Below are 14,914 nucleotides of genomic sequence, written 5' to 3' on the forward strand. Positions count from 1 at the left end.
TCTGTCTGTCTGATCACAACACTGCCCAGGAGAACCTGTCTCTAAAAGCCCTGACTTTGGAGCACCAGTGAGGGAAGGGATCCTCACTGGCCTGAGCTATACTCAGATCATCAAAGGGAAATAACACAAAATACAGGGCTGCCTTTAGCTGTTCTACAATCTACCTCCCCCTACTGGTTAAACACTAAAGCTCTGAGAGGTTGTGCAGCCACAAGCCAGAGCCTTAGGCATTCTGTGAGATACTCATTGGATGGAAATAAAACCAGTACTGAATACCTTAAAGTCAACATAAACATTAAAGGCTCAAAAAGACAGCTTGGTCTCAGTGCCCCTAGAGCCTTGTGCTAGGAAACCCTCCTCCAAACTCTGGGGAATGCAGCTCCTCTCTGAACTTCCAGCAGAAGCCAAAACCTGGGAGCCCATAGGGCCATCCTGCCAGGACCTGTAGCTATAAGCTGGAGCGCACAGCAGATCTGACTACCATATATATCAATGTTAGCCACCAACACTTAATCCCAGACACAAGGCCCCACTTGTGGCAACAGCCTCACAATCATACGCCAGCCTTCAAGCCTGTTTCCCTCCTCAGAAAGAATATCAACGCTGAGTGCCCATTCAATTTTCTCTTTTTCCTTTCTGGTTTTGAAACAGTGTTTCTCTGAGTAGCTCTGGTTGTCCTGAAACTCACTATGTAGACCAAACTGGCCTCAAAATCAAGAGATATGCCTGCTTCTATCTGCATGTACCACTACTGCCCATCCCTCTCCGCTGTTCAATTTTCTGATGGTGACTTAATGTGACTGTTCCCACCAAGTGTTACTATACAACACCAACAAAATTTCTAATTGCACTGCAGTAAACCAACCACAATGAGACTTGCTCCTCCTTTGGGATCCAAGCTGCTTACCCGCATCATGGCCCTCCGAGGCTCAGCCCCACTCCTTTTAGCCAGAAAGGTACATACTCACCCCTACTCCTGTGACCAACAAGCCCAAGACAAAAGCAGAGAGGCCTAGCCCAGGAACAGTCTGTTTGAAACCTTGCTCCCAGCTTCCCAACTCACTATATTGACCACGGAAGGCTGATTCTGGAGCCCAGGAACCTTACATAGATAGGCAACCACTGCTTCAGCATTCAAGGACCTTTCTCACCAAACCAACTATTTAAAATTAAATTCCAGCAGCCCCAGCTGGGTAGTGGTGGCGGCACACACCTTTAATCCCAGCACTCAGAGAGGCAGGGGCAGACAGATCTCCGAGGCCAGCCAGGACAGCTAGGACTACACAGAAAAACCCTATCTTGGATAAAAGGAGGGAAAAAAGACACACGCACTCACACACAGGAGTTGAAGAGATAACTCAGTGGTTAAAAGCACTGTTTGTTCTTCCAGAGAAAACGGATTCAATTCCCAGCACCCACATGGCAGATCGAAGCTGTCTATAACTCCAGCCAGGGGACCCTAGACCCTCAATAAAGACAAAACACCAGGGGGCTGGTGAGACAAATCCCAGCAACCACATGGTGGCTCACAACCATCTGTAATAAGATGCCCTCTTCTGGAGTATCTGAGGACAGCTACAGTGTACTTACATATAATAAATAAATAAATCTTTAAAAAAAAAAAGATAAAACAATGAACAGGAAACAAAAGTAAGTATGTTTACAGAAAAATCCCAGCAGTCCTCACACTTCACTTCCTGCTGAACCTACCTGTTTGCTTGTTCTCTGGGTGGCAGGCAGGACTCCCATGAACTACACTAGATCCTTGCAGTCCTGACTGCAAGTAGGCAGTGCCAACTATCACGACATCTAATTGCCTCTTCAGCTGCAAATAGAGAGCTCTCCTACTCAGATCTCCCTCTCCTCAGCTCACACTCCTCCCTAATGGCTACTGAATTCATTCACAGAACCTGTGTCACATCTCTACAGACCCTCATGACCTCTTACCTGCTCCAGAAGGCTCTGGGCCATTGCACCATCTCTGAAATCTCCAAGTTCATGGATATCACCTCCATACCCACTACCCTGCCGCCAGCAGGCTTTAGTGTATAGGCCAAGTAAGTAGTATGGACTGCCACATGAAATGGGGAGGTAAAGAGACCATGCTACTCCAGAGCCAGTGCTATAGTGTTGAAGTCTAGGAAAAGTAGGGGAGGCCAGAGGCAGCAAGGTGGACCCCAGCCCATCCCGCAACTGCTGAGCAAAGTATCTTGAGCCTTCCACCCACCAAAGTTGTAGGAAAGAACCATCCCTTCGGATCTCAGTCCAGTGGCACAACTCTGCCTAGGCAGAGGGTCAGCTGGAAATAAAGCAGACCTTGCTCTATCTAAACAAGGTGCAAGAAGGTAAGAAGCCCTGACATTAGCAGTACTATTCAGGGAGGAGCTGTAACTAGACGTGGAAGCATGCAGGCCACTTGTAGTAAAAATACAGTTTAAGCTTATCCCCAACTAGCTTACAAATAAAGTGACTCAGACTACCGTTATTTTATTTGGCTTTGACAATTACTGGGGCGGGGGTGGGGGGTGTTTAATAACCCCTAATCTACTTTCCAACTGCTGGCCTGGCCACCTCCCTAGCAGTATATCCCAGATACTTGCTGTTTCTCCTGGCCGTGTGTTCTCTCCTCGTGGTGGCTTCCTTCCTCCTCAGTTCTCCTCCTCCATCCAGGTTGATCCAAACCTACCTACCTCTAATCCCTCCAGTAATTGGCTGTAGCTAATTTTATTTAACCTTTAACCAATAGACTTTTTTCCTGTTTTTTATTTATTTACATTCCAGTCATTGTCCTGCTCCCAAAGTTCCACATCACATTCCTCTTCCCCTCCCCACCCCAGCCTTCCAGAGGGTGCTCCACCCCACGCAATTAACCAATAGTTTTAAATAAAGGAACAAAACGTTTGCATAAGAAAAGCTTGTAAGTTACACCTAGGCCTAGACGGGCGTTAGAATTTAGCATTGCAATACATAGCAATAGACCAACCCTAGAGAGCTATGTGCTTGGGATCCGTACCATGCTATTACCAACAACTGTGTGTGACCCTTTACAAGCTCAAGTCCACGATGCTGGCCTGGGCAGTAGTTTTGAAATCAGTCTCCACAATCAATGCATCCACAATCTAACATTTCCTTCCTTTCAGCTCCAATCTGCTGAAAGGCCATGGTCCGTTCAGACAGACTACAGCCTTGTTCTCTGATTGGGGCATTTTTTCCCCTCTGAGCGCTGTGAGGACTGAGCAAGGTCAATGAGGAAGATGCCCTATAGGTAGCTAGCAATTTGCTAGAAAGGAGAGCACTTGTAGAAGGGACCTATGGGCTCTCAGGTCTGACGCCAAGGCCGGCTGGGGACCACTTTCTGTGAGGATGTAGAGTCGGTGTACTCTAGACACAGAATTTTCCACGGCCCTAAAAACAAGAAATTATGGAGATTTGAGTGAGGACAGTTAAAAGGAGTGGGAACAAAGTGGTCCCAGAGCAGAAACAAATTTCAACCGTTGTGGCAAAGGCAGGAAAGAAGGGGAGAAGGTTTGGGACTCTAGGGCAGAAGACCCCTTGCATATGGCTGATACAAGCTCTAGGACATCCTGGGAGTGGTGGCCTTCAAGTCCCTCTGCCCTAGTCAGGATAGACTGGACCCTCCCTCAGTGCTCTCCTATGAGGTCCATACCCCTGAGGGGCAGTCTCCCCTAAGTCACTTTTCCTAGCCTATCCTCTTTAGCCAGAGACAAGGCAGGCCATCAAGCCATCTTCTTCTTCTTCTTCTTTTTTTTTTTTTTTTTTTTTGGTTTTTCGAGACAGGGTTTCTCTGTATAGCTCTGGCTGTCCTGGAACTCACTTTGTAGACCAGGCTGGCCTCGAACTCAGACATCCACCTGCCTCTGCCTCCCAAGTGCTGGGATTAAAGGCATGTGCCACCACCGCCCGGCTTTTTTTTTTTTTTTTGGGCCATCTTCTCCTCTAAGCCAACAGCATTTTCTCCTCTAAGCCCTGGGAAGACACATCTCATGTCTGACTTCTGCCACACTCCAGGCCCCTCCAAGCTTCAGCACAGCTGCTAGTCAGCTGTCATCCAGGGTGTCCCCAAAGCCTCTTCTGTAGTACAGGGGCAGCTGAAGCCAGCCTGGATATTTCTGATGCCACAAGCCGGGGACATGCAAGGATCTAGGAGAACTAAAATGGGTCGAGAAGGGGAAAGGGCCTGCTCTCCTCTCTGCACTGGAGCCCACAGCAAGTTGTGGTCCAGCAGTGTCTGTCCACCTGGGATAGACTGAGTCTGAAAGGCAGACTCAGAGGGGCCTAAGCATGTTTGTCACAGGTCTTTCATCCTAGTGTCCAGTGGCTGGCAGGGAGAATGTAGACATGCTGCCTCATTACCCTCCCTGCAGATAAGGAACTAAGGCCCAGAGCAGGAAGAAGGTTTTCCCAAGCAGTTCACAGACTTCCTGGCTACTCCTGGCTGGCAAGGCTGGGGGGCAAAGGGCCTCTTCCTAGGAGCTAGGAGACAGTGGCTGTACTGCTGGGGAATGTGTAGAGCCCTGAGAAAGGCTCATGGTGCTCCTAGAACCCTAGAAGATGTAGATTTTATTCCTGGGTGACAGGAAAACTCCCTGGAATTGGAGCCTTGAGAAGCAAGAATATTCCCAACTCTGCTTGACCAATCCCTATCTCAGATGAAGGGGGAAGCTAGGGATAGTAAAAATATCACCACCTCACCCCAGTGAAAAGAAGCTCCTGGGCAGTCACTGTGCTCCTCCCTGACTGGGTCGGGCCGTTCAGTCCCAGTTCTAAGTGTACTGGCAACATGGAAAGAGGGACAGGCAGGTCATACAAACAGAGCCTGGTCAAAGGCAACCAAAGCCCTATACAATAGGAACAGGAGCCCCAGAGCCAGGGTCTGATGGGGCAATGTGGTCAGGGCAGATGAGAAGGATCCCTGTGAGAAATCTAGCTTTTAAAGAGAAGAGCCTGGGCCTTTTGAAGATGAGGAATTTGTCAGGAGGAGTGAGGACCACAGCCAAAATGCAAAAGCTGGCCATGGAAGCCAGGAAGTCAGCTGGTCAGTCAGATGCCAAGGCAAGGGTTACTACCAACATGGGACAAAGCAGAAACAAAAGGCCACTCTCTAGGAACCTATGCCTGAATCTCAGTCACTCACCAGCAGTCTACACTCTGAAAATGCCTTATTCTGTCTGTGCCTTTTCAGGATGAGAACATCGCTGCAGCCTCTTTAGAGGCTACCAAGAGGATAAACACATGAAATCCTCCAACCACCTGTATCCTGAAGATAGTGCAGCATTGACCTGGTTAGGGTTTGCTCTGAGGAACAGCTATGCCACAGAAACCAACACACCCCCCTACTCCTTACAGCCAGAGGGACTTGCCAGAGGGACTGGCCGGTACAGCAGCAAATGCAGGTACCACTGGGACAGCTGCTTCAAGCAAGAATCAGCTGGGCTGTCAGGCCATGACATGCCAGGCATCTAGCAGGAGTCACCCCAGTGCACACCTGTATACACTACACATGCTACAACTGGCACCTGTCCATCAAACTCTCAACAGAAACCACACAGAAAAGCTCATGCTGCGGTGAGCACTAATACCTTTCTTAGCATCTCAGAACATGGCACTAGAGCATCCCTGAGTCCCCACAACACTCATCTCACACTGGTTTAAGAAGCTACCTTGGGTACTTCGGGGACCCCCTGCCCCAGCCTCCATACATTCCTTAGCTTGCCAATCTAAAATGGACACTTTCTAAGCTGCTACACAATGACCAACCTCCCCCAAAAGCCACCAGCACCCCCTCTCCTCTCCCAGCTGTATTTTGGCTGGTTCACTTCAAGAAGACCTGAGACCCACCATTCTGTGCCTTTTTCGCCTGCCTGCTCATGTGCTATGAGACAGACCTATAGCCAGAGGCTGGATGAAGTCTAATGGGATGCCAAAACCTCAGGTTATAAACTTAGGGACTTCCAGTCCTGCAAACTGAAACAAACGGATCCTTTCTAATCTGCAGTTCAGAGGGCTGAGGAACAGGCTCCTGGCAAAGAGTGTGCCTAGGTGGCATCACCCTCCCTCAAGCCCTCTAGAGCTTTACCAATCTGTCAGAATCAGTATGCCCTCTTTGCTGGGTGAAGCAGATCTACTTCACATACCCTTAGGCTTAGCCTCTGTAGCCAAGGGCTGCCTTCCGTTTTGCTTACAGAGAAAGTAGCTCCTGGCACAGGTGACACTGCACACACACCTCTGGAACATGGCAAAAATTCCACATGGATGGCTGCAAAGCAGAGCTCTGGGGCCAACAGGCTGGTATGAGAGCCAGCCAGGTACCTGCTGTTCCAGCGTAATGTTCTGACTGGTTTCCTACTCTACCCTATACACAGTCTCCATCACATCCCTCCTATCCCCATACCATCGACCAGAGCTAGAAGCCAAAACCACACCCAAGCACGTGTGGGAGTGGAGGTTCTAACCCACCTAGCAGCAGCTGACCCAGCAGGTGGAAGAGCTGTAGGCAAACACTGGGCCTGGATTCAAGCATGGATCATCTTGGCAGGAGCGGGCAGCTCATGGAAGAGAACAAGGAAGTTAGTTGTCCAATGACTGTGGAGTCTGGATGGAGGGGTACGGAGGTGAGCAGCTTGGGGTCACTGGGACTTGAGTGGACTAGGCCCTTCCCAGACCTCTGAACACTATAACCTGGGTGAGGTGCCCCGGTCTTAGCAGGGCACTGCTATGTACTCTGTGCATACCAGGTCTTAGCTTCTGCTCATAAGCTGCCTCCCAATAGGCTTCCTGACTGAAAGCCAGGCCCCACCACCAACCACAATGACCAGTTAAATAAGGCTGGATTCAGGAACCTGAGAATTTTGTCTAATAAAAAAGTAGATAGTGTACAGGAAAAAAGAGAAATTCTCAATCCAGTAGAGCTGGCAGAACAAGACAGTCTTAGACCAATCCCACCAGGAATATAGCAACAAAGCTCATAGCAAAACCTGGAATAGACGCCCCCTATTCACACAGCCCTCTCTGGGGTTCCAGACACCTGCAAGAGCTCACAACTGAAATGTTACTGAATCCCAAGAACAAGCCCAGGCTCAGTAGCAAGGCCCAGAAGTTCCTATGAGATGTTGCACATGAGAACCAAAATTAAAGGGTCCTCACCACAAGGGAAAGAAAGATACCAGAGAAACACCATCAATCCATGGCTCTAGCAGTGCTAGGAAATACAAGATGAAATGACAAACTGACAGCAGAGTAAATTTACAGTTATAAACAAAGGCAAGATGGCCAGAGTCAAGTGCTGGAGGACCTAACGAGAACTCAAAAGTACTACAGCCTAGGAGCAACTGGGAGCAGCTTTGGGAAAATGGCTTTCTCACTGAAGCAGAACAAGAATTGAGGGGAGGCCGGGCAGTGGTGGTACACGCCTTTAATCCCAGCACTCGGGAGGCAGAGGCAGGTGGATTTCTGAATTCAAGACCAGCCTGGTCTTCAGAGTGAGTTCCAGGACAGTCAGGGCTACACAAAGAAACCCTGTCTTGAGGAGGAAAAAAAAAAAAAGAATTGAGGGGAGAAGTGTAAGAAATAAAACAAAATTCTACTCATTCAAGAACGACCAAGGGGCTAGGAATGCAACTCAAGCGGTGGAACATCTGACTAACATGTCCAGGATGGCTTTGACCCCAGTACCACACCAAATCTGCTATTATATACGTTTCTTACCCCAGCACTCGGGAGACAGGACAAGTTATCAGCTACACAGCAAATTCAAGGCCAGGATGACCAAAAACCACTCTCAGAGCCCCACTTTGACAACCACGGCTGGCTCAGTCTCCTCCAGGTGTCACACTAGGCCTGTTCCTAGAGCACTGTTCATGCAGATCTGAATCTGGTGGGGGGTATGGATGGCAGTGGTGGGTCAGTGGTGAAGAGAGAAGGAACAGAACACAGATACCTGCTGTCTCCTGAGGGGCAGACAATCAGAAAGGGGCAGCCTGTTAGAGGAGCAGAAAGAGCCCCGCTGGGACAGGCAGTACTGTGCCCTGTTGTGGCCTTCCTAAGCAAGCAGACAGTTGGGAAAAGAGCCTTCCAAACAGAGAGCAGTTGCAAGCCAAGGTCCAGGTTTGAAGTAGGTATATATGGGGACTCAAGGGAGGCAGATGTGGCCATAAGGATCCAGATGTATAGAGCTCAAGCCAAGAGGTTAGCAGGCCCAATAAGCTAAAAAGAAAAGCTTTCCATAACCACAGGTAAGGGGTTTCCAAGAGATAAATGAGACCCTTCTAAAAACTATACAGTTGGGGAAAGGGGTGTCTGCATCACAGTACCAGGCGAGGCAGGCTAAGAAGCTGTCTGCTCAGACAAGGCCTTGGCACTGAACGGGCTGCCCAAGGTGCACTGTGCACTCATATATGCCAAAGGGCCTGAGATGGTCTTGTTTTCACATGCTGTGTCCATTCATCCCCCTCAGAAGAACTGGTCTTTCCCTCACCCCCCACAGCTAGATCAGCTAGATCAACACCACCTGCGAATGCCCCGTACAAGAAAAGGTTAGGCTCCAGGCTTCAGACCTGGGATGAAGCATGTACACACCCTGAACCTCAGGCCAGGAAGCAGCCACAAGGAGGTATCACAGGCTCCTAGATGGGAAATGCCACCTGCCATAGCTCTCTTCTCTCCTCACCTAGGTGTCTGTCTGGTCTCAGTCCCCACAGCTATTACAAACACAGACATGGCAGGGGATACAGATCCTGAACCATATGGGGCACTCCCTACCCAGCCTACCAGCAGCTCACAGAAGGATCACCCACCCCAGAACATAGCCAGGGTGAACACAGCCTTCCCAAGCTGTGTCCCAAGAACCTGTACCTGCAAACAAGAGACTCGTGATAAACCCACTGGTCTAGTTTACTGCTCAGCCATTCTCAGCGTCACAGGAGACTGGTAGCTGTCAGCTAGGCTAACAGACTTTTGCTCTTTTATTCTTGCTCTTTTGGGCTCCTCCTCCCCAACCCCCCAACACACACACAAAGTCTCTCTACATAGCCCTGGCTGCCCTGGAACAGAGAGATCCACCTGCCTCTGCCTCTGGGATTAAGGAAGTGTGTATCACTGTGTCCTGTCACAACAGTTTAAGCACAGCACTGTACACAGTGTGGTTTTATAGACATATTGTATGAATTATAAGTCACATGTACTGACCAGAGAATGAAAAAAACCACAACACTTAGAAAAAGTAACTCATGAGCACCACAGCACACAGCATTTGGGGGAATTTTTCTTTTCATCTTTGTCCCCAGTACAGTTCACAGTGCACAGAGGTAAGAAGCAATTATCTTCCCTCCCTAAGTAGATAGTATATATAGCTCTACCAACCTCCATTGTAAGGTACATCCTTCAACTCCATGTAGGTCATATTGGCCATCCAGCTGTTTCTCCTCTGGGAATTCTCCTCCCACTGTAGATGGCATTGCATCCATATACCCGACTGCACCTCCATTGTGAGAAACCTTCCGCTTGCTCGGCTGTGTGCCTTCCCTGTCTAGGCAGCACAGCTCTCTATGGCCGCTATAAGGAATCCTCTAGGTGCCAGTGCCATAGTTGTTACGTGCTATGATTCCACTGTGAGTAAGTGGCACCTCCCTTCATGTGTAGGGGTACATCTGTCCCTGGCTACTTCCCTAGACAGAGGCTCTAAAAAACAGTAGACACCCATGGAATAAATGTGGCACTGGGGCTGAAACAACAGGACACCCAATTTTTTTTTTGTCCTGTTTTGGTTTTTTGTTTTCCAAGACAGGGTTCCTCTGTGTAGCCCTGGCTGTTCTGGAACCAGCTATGTAGACCAGGCTGGCCTTGAACACACACACACACAGATCCACCTGTCTCTGCCTCCAGAATGCTGGGAGTGCACCATCCACCACCACACCACCACTACATACAGGGAGCCTGACCTTCTGATCATGCTCAATCAATTTGCACAAACAAATCCACAAAATCACATGACATGAAAGCACAGGTGTGGTTTCCGCTGGAAAACGGTATAAAAAAAATGTGCTCTTAAGCAGGGCAGTGGTGGTGCACTTGGGAGTCAGAGGCAGATTTCTGACTTCAAGGCCAGCCTGGGTCTACAGACTGAGTTCCAGGACAGTCAGGGCTATACAGAGAAACCCTGTCTCAAAAAACTGAAACAGCGGGGCGGGGGGGGGGGGGGGGGGGGGGGCGGCGGCAGTGGTGCACACCTTTAATCCCAGCACTTGGGAGGCAGAGGCAGGCAGATTTCTGAGTTCAAGGCCAGCCTGGTCTACAAAGTGAGTTCCAGGACAGCCAGCAGGGCTATACAGAGAAACCCAGCCTCGAAATAACCAAAAAAAAAAAAGTGCTCTTGATGCTGGCCACCTTAAAGCTACATGGGCCTGAGCCTGGCTCCCCATAATCTTAGCCTTAAGGGATAGAAAGTGCTTGTCTGCCTGGGGCTGAATGCAGGGCTCTCAGCCTGCCTCCTAGAAAGAAATACAGGTACCAGCATGACTTGTTCAGTGACCTAAGGCACATGTACTGAGTGGAGAGGATGCTTCTGTCCCTAAACCAGTTCCTCACCCTTTCACTGCTGGGTGACAGGAGCAGTCTCCTCTCACCTTTGTACACCAAGAGAATTGTCACAAGGAAGAAAATCTACATTTCCTAAATGCTGGAGGGAGGAACCATGGTTCTATGGATCTAAATCTGTGGTTAAGTGCCTCACTGCACCCTCTCTCCAACAATCACCACCATGACATCTGGGAAAGTAGCTATCCCCACAGACACAAAAGAGCCAAAGGTTGCATCCCCTACAAGGACAAGGGGAGATGAAGAGAGATATCTGAGGCTGCCCTGGCACAGGGAGCTGCACAGACATTCTTCCATACATCTCAGAAGTCATTCACATATACTGAACTGCCTTTGGGGGATTATGCAGACTTTGCTGAATGACACTCAAATAGTGTTGTGGCATGTGGGGATCCTAAAGTCACTGCTGAGAAGAGCAGCAGGAGAAGAACAGCAGAAGAGCAGGACTCCTTCTGGGCTGGAGTCCTGCTGACCCTGGCAGGCCATCTCCCCCGACAAGTGAGGCTACACACACAGCAAAGGAATCAGAAGCAGGACAGTCCAGACTGTAAACTCCAGTCTGCTTGTATCTCCGATCTCTCTACAGGTGGGAGTGTTCAAACCTGCTCGTAAGGTCATCTGAAGGGATAAATGAATTCACATCTGTAAAGACGACTGGCAGAGTGAACTCGTCATCACTATGATACGATGAGATTATAAACTACTTGATCTCAGGGAGAAAATCCACTACAGTTTGCCAGTAAATGATACCCAGCAAAACTCTTCTAGACATGATCTAGATCTGTCCAGAAACCAAGTACTTTCCAAGGCCAAACTCAGGTGGGGCTGCTCATGAAGATACCAAGTTTTTGTATAGGTGTAAGGAGAGGCAGGGTAATCTCTCAGAACCTGGATAAGCTGGTGAGACTGTACAAGTCAACCCTCTAGATGTTGCCTAGAAGAGGTGAGGAAAGGCCAGAGAATACAACTGGAGACAACACAAGCAGACCATTTAGATACAAATGGGCTGGTCTAACGACAGTGTGATGTGACCTTAAGGCAGTAACTCTGGACTTTCCTCTCTTCACAAGTATTCACTCCTTAATATGTTGAGCCTTGATTGTTTCCTTCTGGGTACTGGGAACCCGCAGGCTCAATCCTTGCATTGACAAGTGTGAGGGGCAGAAGCCCAGGAATACCAGTCAAGTCTCCACAGTGTGGAAGAAGGTGAGACCAAAAGCTGTGTAACAGGCCAAGCAATACACAGGTAGACAGAACACCTAAGGTGAGGCTGTAAAGCCTGAGACCCAAAAGAGGCCAAAAGAAGAAATGTGGAAAAGGCTAAACAGATGTGCAGGATCTTTTGAGTTCTTTATGGGCCTAGCAGACACAGGTGTGGCAAGGTAGGAAATGAGATTGCAGATCTGGAACTTGTGGTACCATGGCTGCAAAGTAGGGGCTTTAGCATACTGTCTGGCTGTGTCATTATCATCACTAAGGCAGAAACCCCGAAGCCTTCGTGTCTTCTTAGCACATCAGCACCAGACACAATACAACACACCCCACAAAATCATCTTAGTTTAGGATCTTTGGCTTGGGCCTATAACTCATCTCATGTTCCCCAGAAGACACAAGGGCTGAACACAAAGTGGGCATCGGCCCTGCATGGGAATCAAACCCACCCATCTCAGGGCTACTCATAGTGGCCATCACCAACTGACCCTCTCAGCTCTACAGACCCCAGGGTTAGAATATGAACTTGGGGGAAACTCCATTTAGATATCCAATGACCAATTCCCCTTTCTCGAGCTTGGCCTGAAACTGGGTAATCGCAGGTATCAGTCAGGGCAAGAGTGAATAGGGTTGCAGTGATCCCTGCGACCACAGCCCAGCAGATGAGATGTGGTCCCCAAAGTGTTCACCCAGACGGAGATCTCTGCATTCCTAGGGGTTTGAAGGTTCTGCTAGTGCCCTGAAGGCCTGACCAGCATTTTCAACCACTTGAGTTCCAGAGACACAGTGACTACTCACTCACTCACTAACCATTTCTCTCACTTCCTTCTCTACTAACCTGAGTTCAGGTCGGAAGGACACTTTGCTCAGCAAATACTGTGCACGACAACTCAGTCAAACACGTAGTATTCTTAGCAAATCTATTACCTATACCCATGCAATCATCACCAAGAAGGGTTTGCCAGTTGACTCCCGGTTCCCTCCAAAGAACCCTTAAGAGACCATCGGACAGGAAGAATCCCAAGTGTCCATTTTATCGTCGCTGCCTCCCCGAGGCCCAACAATGTCCAATTCCCCAGCTGGTCCCGGACGCAGCGATAACTTGGCAACAAGTAAGGATCGCTGCAAAGCCCGCTTAGGTGGCGTGGTTTAAGTCCTCCCACACACCCCTCACTCCAGGTCCTCTTCCTGGCAAGGTTGCAGCACGGGCCCAGGAGGCATGCGTATGCGTTTCCTTGGTCCCGGGTCTGGCCTTCCAGCCCACCTACCTCCAGGGCCTCCAGGGTGCTGAAGCTGGCTATAGCGAAGCCGTCAATAACCTCCTCCTCCTGCGAGCTGGACTCGCGGCGACGGCGCCGCGGGGGGCGCGCAGCGCGCAGAGGCGTAGGGCGCTGAGGCGGCGCGCCGTGGAGTCCCGCGTTCTCCTTGCCAGGACTGGGCTCTGGCTCCTCACCCGACGACGGGCTCTGCGCGCGGGCGTCCCGGGCGGCTTCCCGACGCCGGCCGCGATCTCGCTGCGCGCGCGAACGCCGGCTTGGCCGGACCTTGGCCTCCATGGCGGCGCCGCGGCGGTGACCTTGGCGCCCCGCGCCGCCTGCTACGCGGTGCCGCCGGGCTGCGAGGGCGCCGCGCGGGCTCGGGGCCGGGGCGGGCTCGGGACCGGGGCGGGCATGCCGGGCGCGGGCTCTCAGCACCGGACGCCGCGCGGGCTAGGACCCCGGGTCCGGCGCATCGGAGTGCGGCGGTCTCTCGGCGGCCCTAAACCAAGCCCTCGAGGACACGGCCCATGGCGACCGGCGGGCAGCGGCAGAAGGCGACGGGTGGCGGAGCTTCTGAGCACCGGGACCGTGAGGCAGACACAGTAGTGGCAGCGGCCAGAGCGGATAACAACTGACGCACTTCCGCCGGGCCGGAGTGCCAGAGGAAGCGGGCGCAGCTGGGGGAGGCTGACCCGTCGACTCCGCCCCACCCTGGCCCCGCCCTGACCCCGCCCTTCCGGACTAAATGGCTCTGCGCTGAGCGGCCCCTCGCCCTTTCACGTTAAGCCCCGCCCCCGAAAGGGGGGAGCTTTCCCTTTGCTCCGCCCCTGCAACAGGCCACACCCGTTTGCGCACAGCTCTTTAGAATTCCGACTCCCCGACCCCGTCAGACCACGCCCCATTCTTCCCGGCTCCACCTCTCTCGTCTAAGCTTTCTCAGTTCCTTAAGCCCCGCCCTTGCCTTCCGGTCCTGCTCACCTGTGCAGGTCGCTGAGCCTAGTCATGGTCAGATCCCTCCTACTTCAGACCTCGTCTTATTGACCACGCCCACTAGGCAATTAGTGCTTACCTACAAGTATTGCCCAGCCACCTGCGGCTAGTTTGTGGCGGTCAGCGCCGCCCCTTCCGCCCTTCACATAGGTGGTGATGAGTCTATGCACCTACAGTAGCTTCCGGCAAACTGAGTGGAAGCACGTGAGAGAGTAGGTAGGTTGGTGCTGGGGGCTCACTGTGCTGAAGTCTTAGAAGCAGCGTGTACGTCATCGTCCACCTGCAAGCCCTCAAGCTCAGTTTCACTCTGGTCCCCATGTAAAATTAGGTAGCGCCCTGAAAACCAAACCCTCCAGTCTCAAGTAGGCTTTCCTTAGAGACCTGCCAACACTAGTCTAAGGACTTGGGGACCGCCGATAGGAAGTACAAAACTAGACAAAACCGTGGGTTTCCTCAGCAACTTCCCCAGTTGGGATGCCCTGGAGCTGGGGCACGAAGTCTCAGCCGTTCCTCCAGTGGGAACATTTGACATGAAGAGAAGGGAGGTGTCACAGCTTGGGCATTGGGCAACTGAGTGAAAAGTGGCATTGAGTCATGCCTACATCTGGGCAGCAGAGGCCCTGAAAGGAAGCAGACACGACTGAAGAATGCCCCTGGACAGGACCTCAAGTGCACATTTTCTGGCTCCTGAGATGGCCACAGGCTCTCTGCCAAGGTGTCCCTTGGGGCATCTGGGAACGTGGCCTACCATTCACAAGTGTGCTCTTTCACTTAACAACACGGGGCCCAACACACCTGCCAGCCTACCTGGGGGGGGGGGGTCGGTCCTCCCTCTTCCCATT

The 14,914-nt window shown here is 51.1% G+C and overlaps 1 protein-coding gene across 9 annotated transcripts in view; it reads right to left on the reverse strand.

Moving 5' to 3' along the window:
• Fbrsl1 (fibrosin like 1) overlaps nucleotides 1–13,764 on the reverse strand; it is an 89,879-nt gene extending 76,115 nt beyond the window's left edge. For 8 of the 9 annotated variants that reach the window (XM_085837022.1, XM_085837021.1, XM_085837020.1 and 5 more), the window contains exon 1: nucleotides 13,092–13,753. In XM_085837022.1, the coding sequence (XP_085693148.1) occupies nucleotides 13,092–13,379 (288 nt within the window). In that variant the 5' untranslated portion in view covers nucleotides 13,380–13,753. Of the gene's footprint in view, nucleotides 1–13,091 lie in introns of all 9 variants that reach the window. The other variant, XM_021162186.2, reaches the window with a different exon arrangement.
• Nucleotides 13,765–14,914: the final 1,150 nt, after the last annotated feature.

The sequence above is a fragment of the Mus caroli genome, unplaced genomic scaffold (assembly GCF_978045245.1).
Source record: "Mus caroli unplaced genomic scaffold, Mus_caroli_1 scaffold_4, whole genome shotgun sequence".
NCBI lineage: Eukaryota > Metazoa > Chordata > Mammalia > Rodentia > Muridae > Mus > Mus caroli.